General features: G+C 41.7%; 1 protein-coding gene across 8 annotated transcripts in view; it reads right to left on the bottom strand.

The window, feature by feature from the left end:
- The window catches only part of fryl (furry homolog, like), a 693,453-nt gene that overhangs the window by 312,685 nt on the left and 361,271 nt on the right, over positions 1–19,497 (bottom strand). For all 8 annotated transcript variants that reach the window (XM_070870121.1, XM_070870109.1, XM_070870094.1 and 5 more), the window contains 3 exons: positions 6,207–6,299; positions 4,269–4,367; positions 1,648–1,749 (listed from right to left, as the gene is read on the bottom strand). In XM_070870121.1, coding sequence (XP_070726222.1) covers positions 1,648–1,749; positions 4,269–4,367; positions 6,207–6,299 — 294 coding nt within the window. The remainder of the gene's footprint in view (positions 1–1,647; positions 1,750–4,268; positions 4,368–6,206; positions 6,300–19,497) is intronic.

Raw genomic sequence — 19,497 nt, 5'->3', positions numbered from 1 at the left:
TTGAACTAGTGAAGTAGTTTTATTCTGCTTTCACTTTTTTTGACAGGATTGATGTAATGTTGAAGACCCGAGTCAGGACACTCCATACAATTAACGTGTGAGGCCATCCTCACTGAGGGATTAACAACTATAATGCAATTTAAAGAGCGATAGTCTGAAGTTGAGTACTAAAAACATCATCTATATAAAGATACAAAAGCAAAGGTCATTGATCTGAAATGTTAACTCTTGTTTCTCTCTCCACAGATGCTGTCTGACCTGCTGCATATTCCAGCATTTTCTGTTTTTAATCTATATAAAGATATTGATTTCTTACCTCATCTGTCTACTTATTACTAATTTCCTAGACTGTATATGTTTCAGAACATGGTTCATGCATACTCACCTGCAAAGTTTCTATTTGCTTTCTGATACTGTTGTTAGATGGCATCTGAATAAAGCAATGCAAGACAGCAAAACATAAACGAGCATGAGAATGGGATGTTCATGCATGTTAGATGGGGAACAAAGCACAAACATAAATTCTTAATGGCCTTTGATGAACAAAGTTAAGTACAACATACAGCAAAGTAAACAGCTTATGTTAAACATAACAAAAAGCACTGCAATGCATTGCTAGCATTATAACTTGGAGTTAAACTGATTTTTTGAAATGATATCTTTGGAAAACATGACAAACAAATAATGAAATATGCTATTAATATCAAGCATTTTATCCCTCTCTGTAAGGGATTTCTTGGTGCTAAATACAAGCACAAATGAATATATAATTGAGTTAGTAGAGTTCAACAAGACAAAACATATACAGCCATGAGGAGCACCAAGAATAAATGGAACGATAAGCATGCTGAATGAAAAAATATGTTCTCCTGGAAAGCAGTGAAAGCTATCTCTAATGTCAAACCACCAGAAGTTCACAGATTATTTAGAAAGTAGTAATACTCCACATCCAAAACAATATTTGATTAGAACACAACTCAAAAAGCAGACCACCACAAAAGCAAGTACATTAAGGAGAAAATAAACATTACTGTCAGGAAGAAAGAAGACCTGGATTTATATGGCGCCTTTCACGTCCACCGGACGTCTCAAAGCGCTTTACAGCTAATGAAGTATTTTTGGAGTGTAGTCACTGTTGTAATATAGGAATGTCAGGGGCCAATGTTTTTGCTAGTTGCTGGTCCAGTGGTGCTACTTTAATTTGCACGCAGTTTGAAGCAACAGTGAATAAACAAAATTTCAATGAATGGGAATATTATCGCTGATTTTTTTGCCTTGTTATTTGTGGCTAAGTCGAAAAATTAAAAAGAACATGGCCAAAAAAAAAATTACCATGTCAGAAAGAACAGAATGCAAAAGACAAAAATAAAACTAGAAAATGGACTGTGGTAATTAAAACTATTTAACAATTTACACATTCCTAAGATTACAGTAGTTGGACCAGTGACTCACTCCCACAGACCAGCAGGTTTCTATGTATGCTGGACTTGTTCCAATAACAAAAAAAAAAAAATTATTTTGACCCCTGATTGTTATGCATTAATTTCATTTTATTGATTTCTTTTGTTAAGGAATCTCTGCAGTTTTCAGATACATATATTATTTTCTTTTTGATCAAATGGATTTTGTTCATTGTTCATTCCTTACCTTTAAATGAGACAAACAATTCTGAAGGAATATGTGCCAGTTGTTGAGAAAGAACTGCTTTTGACTGACACACAGCAGGCAGGTAACCAACGGGTAGAGCGCCTGGAAAGATGAACAAATAATACAAATAAAACCAGTATCAGAGAGCATAAACAGATATTGCAAAATGGATCCAGGAGGTAACTAGAAGAAGTTACAAAAGGATAGAAATTCAGGGTTTTGTTAGCCAATTCTGAATTGTACTTGTAATCATGTGCATGGTATTCCAGGCCTACGTGTTACTCTTAATTCTGATACTTTACCTAAATCTAAAAGAAAGAGTATTTCAATTAACAGTACAGCTATTTGCAACAGTGTGCTTTTACCTTAACTTTACATAAACCACAGAACCTATTCAGCAATACTCAGCAAAAATATTAAATTTACTTCTGCTTTGTTCTGCCATAGAACAGGTCCTAACTCAAATCTCAGATTCTTTAAAAAATGATCAAAATTAAAATTCCAGCATCCAGCCAAGCCAAAGGAGATATTTGGTGGGATGATGAATAGCTTGGTCAAAGTAGGTTTTAAGGAGACTCTTAAAAGAGGAGGGTGAGGTGGAGATGTTTAGGGAGGCAATTCCAGTCAGGGGCTAGATAGTTGAAGGCATGGCTTCAATGGTGGGGCAAAGGGAATGGGGGTTGGACAAGAGGCCAGAGTTGGACTCAACATCAGGCAACTGTGCATTCACCTCAGATTACAGGGATGAGTAGAAGTCCCATAAATTAGAAATAACCAGAACATTAAAATTAAATGATTCTCATGTGGATGGTGACCAGCAAAACTGCTCCATAAGAGACCTCTGAGGCCTCCATTAAGTCACACATGCATTACTAGTATGGGGATTCCAATGGTGAGATGCAATCATCTTTGCTGTGAATCTGTGCCTAATGTAGGCTTCTTCAGTCTGCTGCACGGCAAACAAAAAACATGACCATGCACCAAACAAGACAATGAAGAGAGCTTTTCATTCACTTAAATGGGGGAAAAGAGTAAAGAAAAAACTTGAGTCAAAAATTACATGACCACATTGAAAAACTGAACATTTAAAGTTCATATTTACTTTTTAAACTCAAAGTATTAATTGGATATTAATTTATTTTCAATTTCTAAATAGCCTTCTATGATATAGGTAATGTTATATATACATTACTGCTAAATGTAAATAAACAAAACTAAAATATGAATTGTTATAAGAGACATCCTGATTCACCTCTCAAAGTAAATGGGTAATGTCTTGTACTGCACTGTGGCCACTGAACAGAACCAATAGAATAGGTACCTTCTTTTATTCATGGACTGGTGCTGACAGTTTTGACAAACATCACGGGCAAAAAAATTGTTATTCCACTAACTGAAGCTCATCCCTCCAGTACATCGACTCTCCTACCATGTCATCTAATTGTATTTTGAATAACCACCATGTTTTGGTTTTCTTACCCTGCTGGCAGATTATTCAAAAATATAACACTTTGAATAAAGGAAGATTTCCTGATATCTGTTCTAAATTTACATTTCAGTAACTTCCAGTTATTACATCCTCAGGTCTATATTCTTGGCTCAATTTGATGAAAAATCTATTTTACTGCATTTATTTTATAGATTTAGTGCTTTTTATACATCTTTGAGGTTCCCCCTTTAAATACATGCCTAGACTGTTCTCTGTTTTTCCTTTATAGTCAGCCCCTTTACACTTGGAGCCAGGTTCATAGCTCTTTTTTAAAATCTAGTCTAATGTAAATACATATTTTTTCATGGCATAGTGAAAATGAATCACAATATTGTAAGTGTGGTTTCACCAGTGCATTGTAAATGCTTAGTAAAGTTCTTTAAGCTTATATTCTACTGTTCTGGCTATGTATTCTAGCATTATATTAGCTGCTTTAATTGCTTTCCACATTTTCTTCACATTGAAAGACATGTGCTTATTACTGCCAAGTGTCAACACTAACTGAAATCCAGTTATTGGATATTAACATCCCATATTTTGGGGCTACTGTGTGATACTTTACCTTGATCAGTGTTAAATTTCATTTCCTATGTGTCTATCCAATTGCAAAATAAATCTAAATTATTTTCCAAATATTTTCAAGCATCCTGTGTCTAGTTTGTTCCCTATTTTTAAGTTGTCGGCAAAACTGATTAGCTTAATGGTTGATTTTTGTATTGAAGTAACTTAGCTGGATTAGATACACTGGGGATCTATGCACTGATTCTAATGGGACGACACACATTTCTCCCCAGTTTTACATTACAACTCTCATGGATCTCCACTGTTTCTTATTTAGTGCCAAGGACAGGCATAATGCAGATTTACAGTATTTAAAAAAAAAGAATTAACAGCGATGTAGACAACAGGTGTATTAGTCAGACCAGATTCTAACACCATAGTATGTAACAAACATCTAAGTATTTTTTTTAAAAGATTTTGACGACCTTCAAAACAGGGCTACAGAAAACGTTTTCTATAACTGAGAGTTTCTGCTAATAATGTACTGTTAAGGGAGTTGAACAGTATTACATTGATCCTGGCACATAACTGTACTCATTTGACACAAAACTGACCATTTCTGAACACTTACCAATGAATGTTTCTTTCTTGATGAAAGCTCAAAGGTGGTCTGATAGAGCATCTCTACAAAATTCTTGAGACATGGCACATTCACTTCATTTTTAACAGCCTAGACAAACAAGTTTGGTGAGATCAGTGTAGTCTCCAATTATTAGATTCAATGAAAACAAAATGTATTTATTTTTTTCACATTACATTGAAGTCATCACCCTTTTCAGAATCTGAAAGCGTGTAAAGTCTGATGTTATCATGAGGATGTGTGAGGCAACAAAACAGTGGATTAAACTGGCAAAGGCACATCATCATTGCATTCTGTCTTATCGACTGGCTTTTGTGAACAATGGACCTATATTATAATTAGCAGTGTGAAAAGTAGTGGCTATAAAAAAAATCAAGACATTTTACATCCGGTTAAAGACTACAGTTATTAGAAAATTTAGTTCTCAGGATGTGGATGCTGGCAAGGCCATAATTATTATCGATCACTAGTTGCTCTGAAAAGGTGTTGCTGGGCCTTGTACTTGTAACATTGCAGTCCTTGTTAGGGGTAGGGAAGCTACTTCCACCTTTCCTCTTGCATTCATATCCCGATCAAGGCAGTGATAAGGTCTAGAGTCAGTTGGTTCTGGTGGAACCCAAACTGAGCGTCACTGACCAAGTTATTGGCAGGAAAATCTTGGATCAAAAGGTCAGACTGAACAATGCAGAAAAGAACCAAAATTTTGTATTTACTTGCTGAGAAAGGTGGTACTCCTTCGTAACTGGAAAAGCCAGTTAAATTAACTCTTATTCCATTTTACAGGTCTGGAATTTTCAGATGATAATGGAAACAGCAATGCTCAGGACAAGTACAATTACCGCACTGAACTGATACTCCTGGTGCTGAGTACCCGCCCAGTCAATGGGCTTCTAGACCTTGAACATACCCAGGATAAGATGGATGGGCTTTCCCCAGGTGACAGTAAATCAGCTGGGCTGGTTTCATACAGACTAATATAACCTGCATAATAGGTATTGACATAATTTAAAAGGGTGGCGAGTTATTCATTATATTAACTAATTTTGCACCATTGCTACACCATTACAATTTGAGCTTGCATCTTTAGGCAAAATTTGTCAAAATGGACATTTTAATCTTCTGTTGACTTTTCATTGTAGTCTCTGGCCAGTTTAAGTGCATTGCATTTTATAAGAGAAATTTACATCAACTTTGCTAGGCGTCCTTGAATATTTACTAACAAGCTGCAGTAATGGTCTTACTATAGGTTGGAACTTAGCAAGGTGTTAGTTGATATAATCATGCTTCTGATCTTTACGGAATGATTTAGCTTTCTTACAGTCCACTAATGTCAGCAATTTGTCTAATGAGCTTTTTCAAATTGTACTCATCATGCACTTAACTTCTAACTTCATGCCTACTCTTAGTATTAAATTTATATTCAGATACAATAACACAACTCCTTTAACTACACCACCAAATTGATTCCTTATAATTCTTTGACAACAGAATAATATTTTAATCCTTCAAACACATTTGGAATTGTTGAGGATGGTTATCATTTGATTTATAAAATGATTACAAACTATCAATGGTCACATATATTTTTGTAAATTATTGCCAATTATAATATCTCCAATGACAATTTATACAATTGAAAAGATCAGCTATACTAAACATATGTCTACAATGGGTACCAGAAAAAACTATGATTAAAAAACACTAAGTTTGAAGTTGATCATTTGAATATTAATCCCAATGTTACTTTTTAACCACTCTGTCAGCCATTTGTCTGGAAAATAACAAAAGCTCCTTCTATTACAAGTCAAAACAGGAATTTAGCAACAGAATAAGGAAGTTTTCTAAAAATGTGCACGATAATAAAATCTGGCAGTTGTGTTATGAGCCATTTCTCTTTACAAAATGTTCAGACAGAAAATATTAACTTACAGCAGCCACAGGAATCAGAATTTCCACAAAGAGTCCAGCAAGTGCATGTTTTATGTCCTTATCTTTCACCTCATGGAAAAACTGGGCACATTCCTGTATAAAATAAAATCTAGTTAGAAATCTCTGTATTCCATAACAAAAAACAAACAAGTAAATATAGGTTTCCAAGAGAACTTTATAACTGATCCAGAAAGTTCTACACGATTGAAATAAGTAACTGCACAAAAGCAGAAAATGGCAATAAAACCGTATCCAGCTCAGCAGTACAATGCACAAATGTATAAACCTATGGATCATAGAATGGTTACAGTACAGGAGACCATTTGGCCCATCGAGCCCGTGTCGGCTTTCCGCAAGAGCACTTCAGCTAGTCCCACCCCCCCCTGCCCTTTCCCTGTAGCCCTGCAATATTTTTCTTCAGGTACTTATCCAATTTCCTTTTGAAAGCCATGATTGAATCTGCCTCCACCACCCTTCTCAGGCAGAACCTAACCACTCGCTATGTAAAAATATTTTTCCTCATGTTGTCTTTGGTTCTTCTGCCAATCACCTTAAATCTCTGTCCTCTGGCTCTCGACCCTTCTGCCAATTGGAACAGTTTCTCTCAATCTACTCTGTCTCGACCCCTCATGATTTTGGACAACTCATTAAATCTCCTCTCAATCTTCCCTACACTAAGGAGAACAACTCCAGCTTCTCCAGTCTATCCATGTAACTGAAGGCCCTCATCACTGGAATCATTCTTGTAAATCTTTTCTGCATCCTCTCTAAGGCCTTCACATCCTTCCTAATGTGCAGTGCCCAGAATTGGGTACACTTCTTCAGTTAAGGTCAAACAAGTGTTTTATAAAGGCTCATCATAACTTCCTTGCTTTTGTACTCTATGCCTCTATTTATGAAACCCAGGATCCCATCTGCTTTTTTAACTGCTATCTCAACTTGCCCTGCCACCTTCAACGATGTGTGTACATATACCTCCAGGTCTCTCTGTTCCTGCACCCCCTTTAAAATTGTACCCTTTAGTTTATAATTGCCTCTCCTCGTTCTTCTTACCAAAATGTATCACTTTGCACTTTTCTGCGTTAAATTTCATCTGCTACGTGTCCGCCCATTCCACCAGCCTGTTTATGGTCTCTTGCAGTCTATCACTATCCTCCTCACTGTTTACTATATTTCCAAGTTTCGTGTCATCTACAAATTTTGAAATTGTGCCCTGTACACCCAAGTTCAAGTCATTAATATACATCAAGAAAAGCAGTGGTCCTAGTACCGCCCCCCTGGGGAACATCCCTGTGCACCTTCCTCCGGTCTGAAAAACAACCGGTCACCACCACTGTTTACTATGGCTTAGTCAATTTCGTATCCAAGCTGCCACTGTCCCTTTTATTCTATGGGCTTTAACTTTGCTGGCAAGCCTATTATGTGGCACTTTATCAAATGCCTTTTGGAAGTCCATGTACACCACGTCAACTGCATTGCAGTCATCAACCCTCTCTGTTACCTCTTGAAAAACTCACAAAAAATTGATAAGAAACCCACAATGGTAGGGTATGAAATAAACCATAAAAATAATTTTACAAAATTAAAAAATATCACCAGGCAGCAAAGCTTCTTGAAACTCCAACGCACAATGTCATAGCTACTAGGATACAAGTTGTACTCTCCCACCCTGATGTTGATGTTAGCCATCATCGAGTGCAGGTCAAGCCTTTCCTTACCGGAAGATAGGAAAATCTGAGGGTAAAACATCACCACATCATTCTTGCACATTTGGTATGTGACAGCACCTTTCAACTCCTTAAGTCTATTTGCCGTTTTTCTCCATGATCTGCCTTGCGTAATTCTGCTCTCCTACTCACTCCCCACACTCATTAATATTTCTTTTTTTCTAACTATCTAATTTCCTTTTAAAAGTACTTATGGATTCTTCTTCAACAATGGAGCGTGGCAGAGAATTCCACATTCTAACTACCCTCAGCAAAGAAATACTTTCTAACTTCTCTTTTAATTCTTTTCTTGATTTAATTTGTGCCCTTTTGTTACTGCCTCACTGACATATGGAAACAATCGATCACTATTTACCACATCGTTTTGAAGATCTCTATCAGGTTGCCCCACAGTCTTTTCAATTTAGTGAATAAAATCCTAATTTCTCAAATTCCATCATAATTGTAACCCTTTTCTTTGCTAAAATCTTACTGAACAACACATAATTTTTTTCATGTCTTTCAGATACTTCCCATAATGGTGTGCCTAAATCTGTACAAGTGAGCCGACTTTTCGCGCTGGAAACGGCGCCGGAAAAAAGGGGCCCCATCCTGGCCACTCTTCCGAGTCCCCGGAGTCTTGGCGTGGCGTGCATTCTGAAGTGGGTGAGCCGGAGCAACAGGCCAGTGCCAAAAACATGCTCCTGCCCTCCCAGCGTGTCCTGCGGGCTGTGAGCAGGACCCGATGCTTGCAGCCCCTACCCCTGGCTGAAGGGACGCCCCGATCTCGCCACACCCTAGGACTTCGGTTTTATTTTTTATTTATTGTTTGTGCTTGAAACTTTTGATTGGGGCAGGGGCGGGGGAGAGAGGAGAGTTTTGCAGGGGGGGGTGGGGAGAGCAAGAGTGTATTGGGGTGGTGGGGGGGGTGGGGAGAAAGAGTGTTTTGTATACCAACATCTCTCTCTCTCTCTGGCTAACCCCTCTGGTGACATCGCGGCCAGCACCTCACATTTCTCCAGTTGCTCTGCCCCCCCCCCCCACCCCCACTGACATCGCGGTAGGATTTACTTCATTTTTATTAGTATTTTAATTGTTTGAGCTTTTCCTTGCAATGTTTGGTGCTTGGTTGGTGAGGTCCTCTCCAGTTCCCTTCCCTCCCCTATCCCGGCCCTAATGTCTGCCGAATGTGCACTGCTTTTTCTTCACTGCCCGCAAGGTTTTTCAGAGCTGGCCGCATATGCTGACCTAAGTCGATTTGGAGTAAGATTTTGCTGGCCAAAGTGGCATAAATGACCAAAACTGGCGTAAGTGTCTGGGAACGCCCCCTTTTGAAAATAAAACTGACCGAAAAAAAATCATACCTAATTGACTTACTCTGGAGCAAATTTTGGGAGGAAAATGGCATTTTTTAAACTTACGCCAGAAAAAACAACTTACTCCAAAAAAATTGATGTAAGTCATGGCCAAAGTTGGGCCCTATGTTTCTCAATGCAATTCCCACATTACAACAGTGACAACATTCCAAAAGTACTTCATTAGCTGTAAAGCGCTTTGAGACATCTGGAGGTCATGAAAGGTGCTATATAAATGCAAGTCTTTCTTTTACAAAACAAAAGTTTTCCATTTGCATTTCTTGTGGCCTTATCTACTGGCACTGCTATCTTTAATGACCATTTATGTGTATATGTAGCCGATGATAGTGGCCCCAATACAGACCCACATGGAGTATCAGTTCAATTAACTCTTTTACCCTTACCATTTACTTTCTGCTCTCCAACTATCTCACATCTATATCGTCACATTCCCCTCAAATTCCATTTACCTTTTTTTGCTATATGATGCCTTACCAAATATTTATCTTATGTGGTACCTTATCAGATACTTTTTGAAAATCCAATAACCCACACTAACTGGACTTCATCTCTGATATTTTCTTTAAATAATGCTCTAAGGTTAATCATGCATGGCCCGTCAATTAGAAATTCATGCCGAATAGCTCTGGTTAACGCAGGTTTCTCTAAGTCATTAATAATTTGATCCTTTATTATAGACTATTAGTATATCAACAACTAAAGGAGGACGAACAGTAGGAAGATGAAGGAGGAGTGCCACATATGCATCTCTCTCATTCTCTGGCATAATGTTCCTTCTTTGCAACTGATTCTGAACACCCAGGTGAGGGCCTGGGAGTAAATCACGATCTTAGCTGCAGGAATTCAATGGATCAGGGAAACCAAAAAAGGAGGAAGTGAAAAAATGTTACCTAAAAAAGGCAATTATTAATTTCACCTTTGCTCAAAAAAGATGTTGTGTTTGCATAATTCAAAGCTTATGACTGACAAATATTATGCGCCTATTTAAATTAAATAATTTCACGACCTTCCTCACTGACATGAGTCACGCAAAGATTTCTCTGTAGTTCCAGAATAATACCCTTTAAATTATACAGAAAGAATATAAATACATGACCATTTTGTTTTCTTCAATTTCTCAACTTCTTAAAACATACCTTGCTGGGATATGGTACTATGGGTGCAGACAAACCATTGCTGCCCACGAAGTACCATATTCATGTGTCAGCTTTTTGATGTTTCCAAGGCTAACAAACTGTAGGAGCATCACAACTGATCTCCATCCTGTCCTCACCTCATATCAAACTGGGGACTTTGTCAAATCTATATAGCTCAGCAACTCATGGATTTTCTGATGGCTCATTAAATTTATCCAATGAATAAATCACCATGAACAAAGCTGAGCAGGCAGAAAAAACACTGGAAATAGACCTTTTTGTATCCTCACCACACAAGCCAAATACAATTAGACAAAGAAATCCCTATAGTATGTTGTACTGTTTCATCTTGGTTTAAGTGGAGGAAAAAAGATTAAAGATTAGTAATTCAATTAAAAGTTTCGAGATTAATTTTAGATTTTACAATATTGTGTAGGAAGGCAAAAATGTTGCACTGTTCAAAGGAATTGTATGTATTTGACATCAGTTACATTTGTAAAAAAGGATAGAACTGGGAATAGCTGAAAGAGATCACAGTTTGATCAAGTTAGGACTCCTCATTGTAATATTACCCTGAAAAGTATGAAAATGAGTGGACTGCACATATCTACCATTTTTGCACCATACAGACATTTCCAAGTCACTGTAACCCATAACATTATACAGCAACCTTCAAACAACTTCTCTTTTTCTTTGCAATTTTGAGTCAGTTGTTCTTTTTCTTGCATTGAAAGCAATGTTATGACATTTTTACACACACAAACAATGAGCTACAAAAGGGCCAAATATTATTTTATTGCCTTTTGAATTCAATTTAAATTTAATTGATCACTTCAGGTCCAGATCAGCTGTGGGATTATCAGAACGTCCAACAGTGCAAATTTATGTGCAATGATCTTGGTAAACTTTATTTAATGAATGCTTTGAAAATTAAGGGCTGTTTGAATTTTGAAGCAATGGATGTCTCGTGGCACAACCTAGCAGTATATCAACATTCTGTGCACAGGCACAAGACCACAAGCATGTGGCTAACCATCTGGTGAATCCCAAACTTAACCAGGCAGTCGAAGGGAAGCACCAAGTTGTTGCGTATCTATAAAGCATGCACTCCCATGTTCCGCCACAGGGAGCTCATCCCCTGAAGTCCCAAGGGATCCCAACATCCCTTGGGAGCGCTGTGTATAAGCCGGCCCCCGAAGGCCTGTTCCTCACTCTGGAGTGTCTTATAAAAGACTGAGGTCACTGTTATTTTAACTCCCTGTGTGGAGCCTCATCTGTGTTAGGAACACAATAACTGCCGACGAGAATACGAATCCAACGCAAAGATGCAGCAAACTGTGGGCATCCTGGAGAAGTTCTCGGAGGGTGAGAACTGGGAAGCCTATGTCGAACGGCTAGACCAGTATTTTGTAGCCAACGAGCTGGACGGAGAAGGAAGTGCCACAAAAAGGAGAGCGGTCCTCCTCACAGTCTGCGGGGCACTGACCTACAGCCTCATGAAGAATCTTCTGGCTTCGGTGAAACCCACAGATAAGTCGTATGAGGATGTAAGAGAAAAATTTGGCATTAGGGGTACCAGCGGGACAAGGGTTAAAGTGCTGGTTCCTGCACCGACCCATAAGGAGGTAAAAGGCCTCTCTTTGGCTTTGTACACTCCAGTACCAAGGCTCCAGAAGTTATCAATTCAATAATATTCCGACAGGATACGATGTGAGAACCTAAACAGACATTGATAAGACCTTATGAAGAGGCTCGAGGCAGACACACGGGCATCAAGGAGAATCAACAAATTCTGACCAAATGAAGTCATTCTAGGCCCAGCCTAAAGTGGTCATGAGGGTCTTGGCCTGTCAATCCAAAGTAGCACTAATAAGGTAGTCCAATTAGAGAAGTAGCACTGATAAGATAGTCCAATAAGAGATCTAGGGAGGTCTCACCAGGGAACGGAGGGGTTTTTAAAATGTATAAAAGTTGTATGATTGTGCTGTTCGGGGAGCATCTCCACTCACAGGCGGCTGTGATGAGAGGTGTTCCCGGACGTTCGTAATAAAAGATCGTTATACCTTGCCATTCGTCTCTGTCTGCTAACTCCGGGGGCTGTTATGCGGGTTGGGGCAAGCGTCGACCCTCTATATCAGGGGGCCCACTTGTGGGAGAAGTCTTCTCATTTTTCCCGTACAAGGAGCTGTGTACACTGGTTCGGGAGCATCTTAACCCGAGGGAGAGCATGCTGATGGCGAGGTATCAGTTCTACACGTGCCAGCGATCTGAAGGTCAGAAAGTGGCGAGCTACGTCGCCGAGCTAAGGCGACTTGCAAGACAATGTGAGTTTGATGGCTACCTGGAGCAAATGCTCAGAGACTTTGTTGTACTGGGCATTGGCCACGAGACCATCCTACGAAAACTTTTGACTGTAGAGACACCGACCCTCAGTAAGGCCATTGCGATAGCACAGGCGTTTATGTCCATCAGTGAAAACACCAAACAAATCTCTCAGCACACAAGTGCTAGCAATGTTCATAAATTAACTGGAACTGCGTTTGCGAGCAGAAATGTACAGGGCAGAACCCACAAGTCTGCAACTGCCAGCAGGCCTCAGGTGACCCAGATGACTCAGAGTCCCCAACAAAGGATGAATACAAGGCAAATCACACCTTGTTGGCATTGTGGAGGCTTCCATTCAGCCTATTCATGCCGCTTCAAAGGGTATGTTTGCAAGAGCTGTGGAACAATGGGGTACCTCTAACGAGCTTGCAAACAAGCTGCAAGCTCTGCACAACCTGCTAACCACCACATGGCAGAGGAAGATCAGTCCATGGTGGATCAAAGCAATTTCGAGCCTCAGAGAGAGGAGGCAGATGCTGAAGTACACGGGGTGCACACAGTTTCGACTAAATGTCCACCTATAATGCTAAATGCAAAATTGAATGGCTTACCCGTTGCCATGGAACTGGACACTGGCGCCAGCCAATCCATCATGAGTAAAAAAATGTTTGAGAGACTGTGGTGCAACAAGGCATTCAGACCAGCCCTGAGCCCCATCCACACGAAACTGAGAACGTACACCAAAGAGCTTATCACTGTCCTGGACAGTGCCATGGTCAAGGTCACCTACGAGGGCACGGTGCACGAACTGCCACTCTGGATTGTCCCGGGCGATGGCCGCACACTGCTTGGAAGGAGCTGGCTGGGCAAAATCAGCTGGAACTGGGATGACATCCGAGCGCTATCACATGTCGATGAGGCCTCATGTACCCAGGTTCTGAACAAATGTCCTTCCCTTTTTGAGCCAGGCATTGGAAACTTTTCCGGATCGAAGGTGCAGATCCACTTGGTCCCAGAGGCACAACCCATTCACCACAAGGCGTGAGCGGTACCTCACATGATGAGGGAGAGAGTGGAAATCGAGCTGGACAGGCTGCAACGCGAAGGCATCATCTCCAGTGGAATTCAGCGAGTGGGCCAGCCTGATTGCCATCACTTTTGAGAACTGGAACACGGTCAGGATTTGCGGCGATTATAAAGTAACTATTAATCGTTTCTCGCTACAGGACCAATACCTGCTACCTAAGGCAAACGATCTATTTGCGACTCTGGCAGGAGACAAGACGTTCACCAAGCTCGACCTGACTTCGGCCTACATGACGCAGGAGCTGGAGGAGTCTTCGAAGGGCCTCACCTGCATCAACACGCACAAGGGACTGTTCGTCTACAACAGATGCCTGTTTGGAATTCGGTCGGCTGCAGCCATCTTCCAGAGAAACATGGAGAGCCTACTCAAGTCGGTACCACACACGGTGGTCTTTCAGGATGACATATTGGTCACGGGTCGGGACACCGCCGAGCACCGACAAAATCTGGAGGAGGTCCTCCAGCGACTGGATCGTGTAGGGCTGCGGCTGAAGAGGTCGAAATGCGTCTTCATGGCAACAGAAGTGAGGTTTTTGGGGAGAAAGAGTGCGGCGGATGGCATTCGGCCCACAGCCGCCAAGACAGAGGCTATCAGGAATGCGTCCAGGCCACAGAGCGTTACGGAGCTGCGGTCGTTCCTGCGACTCCTCAACTATTTTGGTAACTTCCTACCGGTGTTAAGCACCCTTTTAGAGCCCCTACATGTGTTATTGTGCAAAGGTGAGAACTGGGCATGGGGAAAAAAAACAAGTAATTGCTTTTGAGAAAGCCAGAAACATTTTATGCTCCAACAAGCTGCTTGTATTGTATAACCCGTGTAAAAGACTTGTGCTAGCATGTGACGTGTTGTCGTACGGAGTCGGGTGTGTATTACAACAAGCTAACGTTGCGGGGAAGTTGCAACCTGTCGCCCATGCTTCCAGGAGCTTGTCTAAGGCCGAGAGGGCCTACAGCATGATTGAGAAAGAGGCATTAGCGTGTGTGTTCGGGGTAAAGAAAATGCATCAGTACCTGTTTGGCCTCAAATTTGAACTGGAAACCGATCACAAGCCCTCATATCCCTGTTCGCTGAAAACAAGGGAATAAATACTAATGCCTCAGCCCGCACACACAGGTGGGCACTCGCGCTATCAGCATATAACTATACCATCCGCCACAGGCCAGGCACTGAGAACTGTGCGGATGCTCTCAGTCGGCTACTATTGCCCACCACGGGGGTGGAAATGGCACAGCCTGCAAACTTGTTGATGGTGGCGCAGCCCGCAGACTTGTTGATGGTCATGGAAGCGTTTGAAAATGATAAATCACCTGTCACGGCCCGCCAGATTAGGACTTGGACCAGCCAAGATCCTCTGCTGTCCCTAGTAAAAAACTGTGTACTGCATGGGAGCTGGGCCAGCATCCCCATTGAAATGCAAGAGCTAATCAAGCCGTTCCAGCGGCGAAAGGACAAGCTGTCCATTCAGGCACACTGCCTGTTGTGGGGTAACCGCGTAGTGCTACCTAAAAAAGGCAGGGAGACGTTCATCTCGGATCTCCACAGCACACACCCGGGTATAGTAATGATGAAAGCGATAGCCAGATCCCACATGTGGTGGCCCGGTATCGACTCTGACTTAGAGTCCTGTGTACGGCAATGCAGCGTATGTGCTCAGTTGAGCAATGCGCCCAGAGAGGCACCACTAAGTTTGTGGTCCTGGCCCTCCAGACCATGGTCGAGGATTCATGTCGACTACGCGGGTCCGTTTCTCGGTAAAATGTTCCTGGTGGTGGTGGATCCTTTTTCAAAATGGATTGAATGTGAAATAATGTCGGGAAGCACCACCACCGCCACCATTGAAAGCCTGAGGGCCATGTTTGCCACCCACGGCCTGCCTGACATACTGGTCAGTGACATCGGGCCATGTTTCACAAGTGCCGAATTTAAAGAATTCATGACCCGCAATGGGATCAAACATGTCACCTCATCCCCGTTTAAACCAGCCTCCAATGGGCAGGCAGTACAAACCATCAAACAGAGCCCTAAATGAGTCACAGAAGGCTCACTCCAAACCCGCCTGTCCAGGTCGGTGATTTGTGCGTGGGCAGATACAGCAGGAGCGGCGAGAGACTGTGGAGCGATGTGATCGGGGCCTAGGGGAGGCATGAGTTCGGGGCCAGGGGCAGCCCACACTGCAATAGGTGTGCGCACTCGGTCCATGCAGCAGAGCTGGTCTCCAGTTGCCTTGGGTAATCCTTGCCACTGGACCAAGACCGAGCTCTGCCAAGCCTTTATGGTGGCTGGTGTGCAACGAACACCACACGTAAAAAAAATCCATGCACAGGCATCTTCCACCCTTGAGGATGTAGTTCGGGTCCTTCATTCGAAACACCTGTGAACTCATCCTTTTTTGGAGTGGAAGCAAGTCATCCTCATTTCGAGGGACCGCCTAGGATGATGATGATGATGATGACACTAGAATGGACAAACCTCCAACTTTTTCTGGTGAGTTAAGTGGGTATCTATCACAAAAATACCGCAACTTCACGCCCTTCCATACATGTGAATGCTGAGGCTCTCGGCGAGTTACTGTTATCGCAAAACTTCGGGAGGAGCAGGCCAACTTAAACACTGAAATCAGGAAGTTGCTGTTCAACTGCGCAAATGTGGTTGCCAGAAGTTGTTCATAAGAACATAAGAATTAGGAACAGGAGTAGGCCAGCTCGCCCCTCGAGCCTGCTCCGCCATTCAACAAGATCATGGCTGATCTGGCCGTGGACTCGGCTTCACTTACCCGCCCGCTCCCCATAATCCTTAATTCCCTTATTGGTTAAATATCTATCTATCCGTGACTTGAATACATTCAATGAGCTAGTCTCAACTGCTTCCTTGGGCAGAGAATTCCACAGATTCACAACCCTCTGGGAGAAGAAATTCCTTCTCAACTCGGTTTTAAATTGGCTCCCCCGTATTTTGAGGCTGTGCCCCTTAGTTCTAGTCTCCCCGACCAGTGGAAACAACCTCTCTGCCTCTATCTTGTCTATCCCTTTCATTATTTTAAATGTTTCTATAAGATCACCCCTCATCCTTCTGAACTCCAACGAGTAAAGACCTAGTCTACTCAATCTATCATCATAAGGTAACCCTCTCATCTCCGGAATCAGCTTCGTGAATCGTCTCTGTACCCCCTCCAAAGCTAGTATATCCTTCCTTAAGTAAGGTGACCAAAACTGCACGCAGTACTCCAGATGCGGCCTCACCAATACCCTATACAGTTGCAGCAGGACCTCCCTGCTTTTGTACTCCATCCCTCTCGCAATGAAGGCCAACATTCCATTCACCTTCCTGATTACCTGCTACACCTTCATGCACAAGGACCCCCAGGTCCCTCTGCACCACAGCATGTTGTAATTTCTCCCCATTCAAATAATATTCCCTTTTACTGTTTTTTTCTCCCCCAAGGTGGATGACCTCACACTTTCCGACATTGTATTCCATCTGCCAAACCTTAGCCCATTTGCTTAACCTATCTAAATCTCTTTGCAGCCTCTCTGTGTCCTCTACACAACCCACTTTCCCACTAATCTTTGAGTCATCTGCAAATTTTGTTACACTACACTGTCCCCTCTTCCAGGTCATCTGTGTATATTGTAAACAGTTGTGGTCCCAGTACTGATCCCTGTGGCACACCATTAACCACCGATTTCCAACCCGAAAAAGACCCATTTATCCCGACTCTCTGCTTTCTGTAAGCCAGCCAATTCTCTATCCATGCTAATACATTTCCTCTGACTACGCGAACCTTTATCTTCTGCAGTAACCTTTTGTGTGGCATCTTATCGAACGCCTTTTGGAAATCTAAATATACCACATCCATCGGTACACCTCTATCCACCATGCTCGTTATATCCTCAAAGAATTCCTGTAAATTTTTTAAACATGATTTCCCCTTCATGAATCCATGTTGCATCTACTTGATTGCACTATTCATATCTAGATGTCCCGCTATTTCTTCCTTAATGATAGTTTCAAGCATTTTCCCCACTACAGATGTTAAACTAACCAGCCTATAGTTACCTGCCTTTTGTCTGCCCCCTTTTTTAAACAGAGGCGTTACATTAGCTGCTTTCCAATCCGTTGGTACCTCCCTAGAGTCCAGAGAATTTTGGTAGATTATAACGAATGCATCTGCTATAACTTCCGCCATCTTTTTTAATACCCTGGGATGCATTTCATCAGGACCAGGGGACTTGTCTACCTTGAGTCCCAATAGCCTGTCCAGCACTACCCCCCAAGTGATAGTGATTGTCTCAAGGTCCTCCCTTCCCACATTCCTGTGACCAGCAATTTTTGGCATGGTTTTTGTGTCTTCCACTGTGAAGACCGAAGCAAAATAATTATTTAAGGTCTCAGCCATTTCCACATTTCCCATTATTAAATCTCCCTTCTCATCTTCTAAGGGACCAACATTTACTTTAGTCACTCTTTTCCGTTTTATATATCTGTAAAAGCTTTTACTATCTGTTTTTATATTTTGCGCAAGTTTACCCTCGTAATCTATCTTTCCTTTCTTTATTGCTTTCTTCGTCATTCTTTGCTGTTGTTTAAAATTTTCCCAATCTTCTAGTTTCCCACTAACCTTGTTGTCCGATTTACTCTTAAATAATGGTGAGCGCTGATAGCCTGGCCATTATTTTTAACTGCAAAATCTGGGTCGGTAACTTTATGTCTCGCTCCACAGATACTGTCTGACCTGCTGAGTGTTTCCAGCATTTTCTGTTTTTAGCAATATTTCAAAGTCTTGCTACCTAGGAATGTTCAATTCTTTGTGTTCATTTACACAGCCTCCTGGTAGGAGAATTCACAAGCCAAATACTACCCCAACAGTAGTTTATTTTTTTCTATACAAAAATGACTCCACTTCAAAAGTACTTCATTGGCTATAAAGCGTTTTGAGACATCCTGAGGACGTGAAAGGCACTATATAAATGCAAGTCTTTCTTTCTTTCGCCACTTTTCTACTGTTATTTCATGCAAAATAAGTTGCCATTTTTACGAACATAAGAAATAGGAGCAGGAGTCGGCTATTTGGCCCTTCGAGCCTGTTCCGCCATTCAATATGATCATGGCTGATCTGATCTTGGCCGATCTGATCTTGGCCTCAACTCCATTTCCCTGCCCACTTCCCATAACCCTTTACTCCCTTGTCGCTCAAAAATCTGCCTATCTCCGCCTTAAATATAGATCATAGAATGATACAGCACAGAAGGAGGCCACACGGCCCATCGTGCCTATGCCGGCTCTTTGAAAGAGGAATATTCAATGACCCAGCCTCCACAGCTCTACGGGGCAGAGAATTCCATAGATTTACAACCCTCCGAGAGAAGATATTTCTCCTCATCTCAGTTTTAAATGGGTGGGCCGCTTATTCTAAGACCATGTCCCCTAGTTTTAGTTTTCCCAATGAGTGGAAATATCCTCACTGCATCCACCTTGTCGAGCCCCCTCATTATCTTATGTTTCAATAAGATCACCTCTCATTCTTCTGAACTGCAATATGTATAGGCCCAATCTACTCAACCTATCTTCATAGGTCAACATCCTCATCTCCGGAATCAATCTAGTGAACCTTATCTGAACAGCCTCCATTGCAAGTATATCTTTCCTTAAATACGAGACCAA

Source organism: Pristiophorus japonicus, chromosome 2, assembly GCF_044704955.1.
Source record: "Pristiophorus japonicus isolate sPriJap1 chromosome 2, sPriJap1.hap1, whole genome shotgun sequence".
NCBI classification, from domain to species: Eukaryota; Metazoa; Chordata; class Chondrichthyes; family Pristiophoridae; genus Pristiophorus; species Pristiophorus japonicus.
Note: the sequence above shows the minus strand (reverse complement) of the source record. Positions and strands in the feature narration are given on the sequence as shown.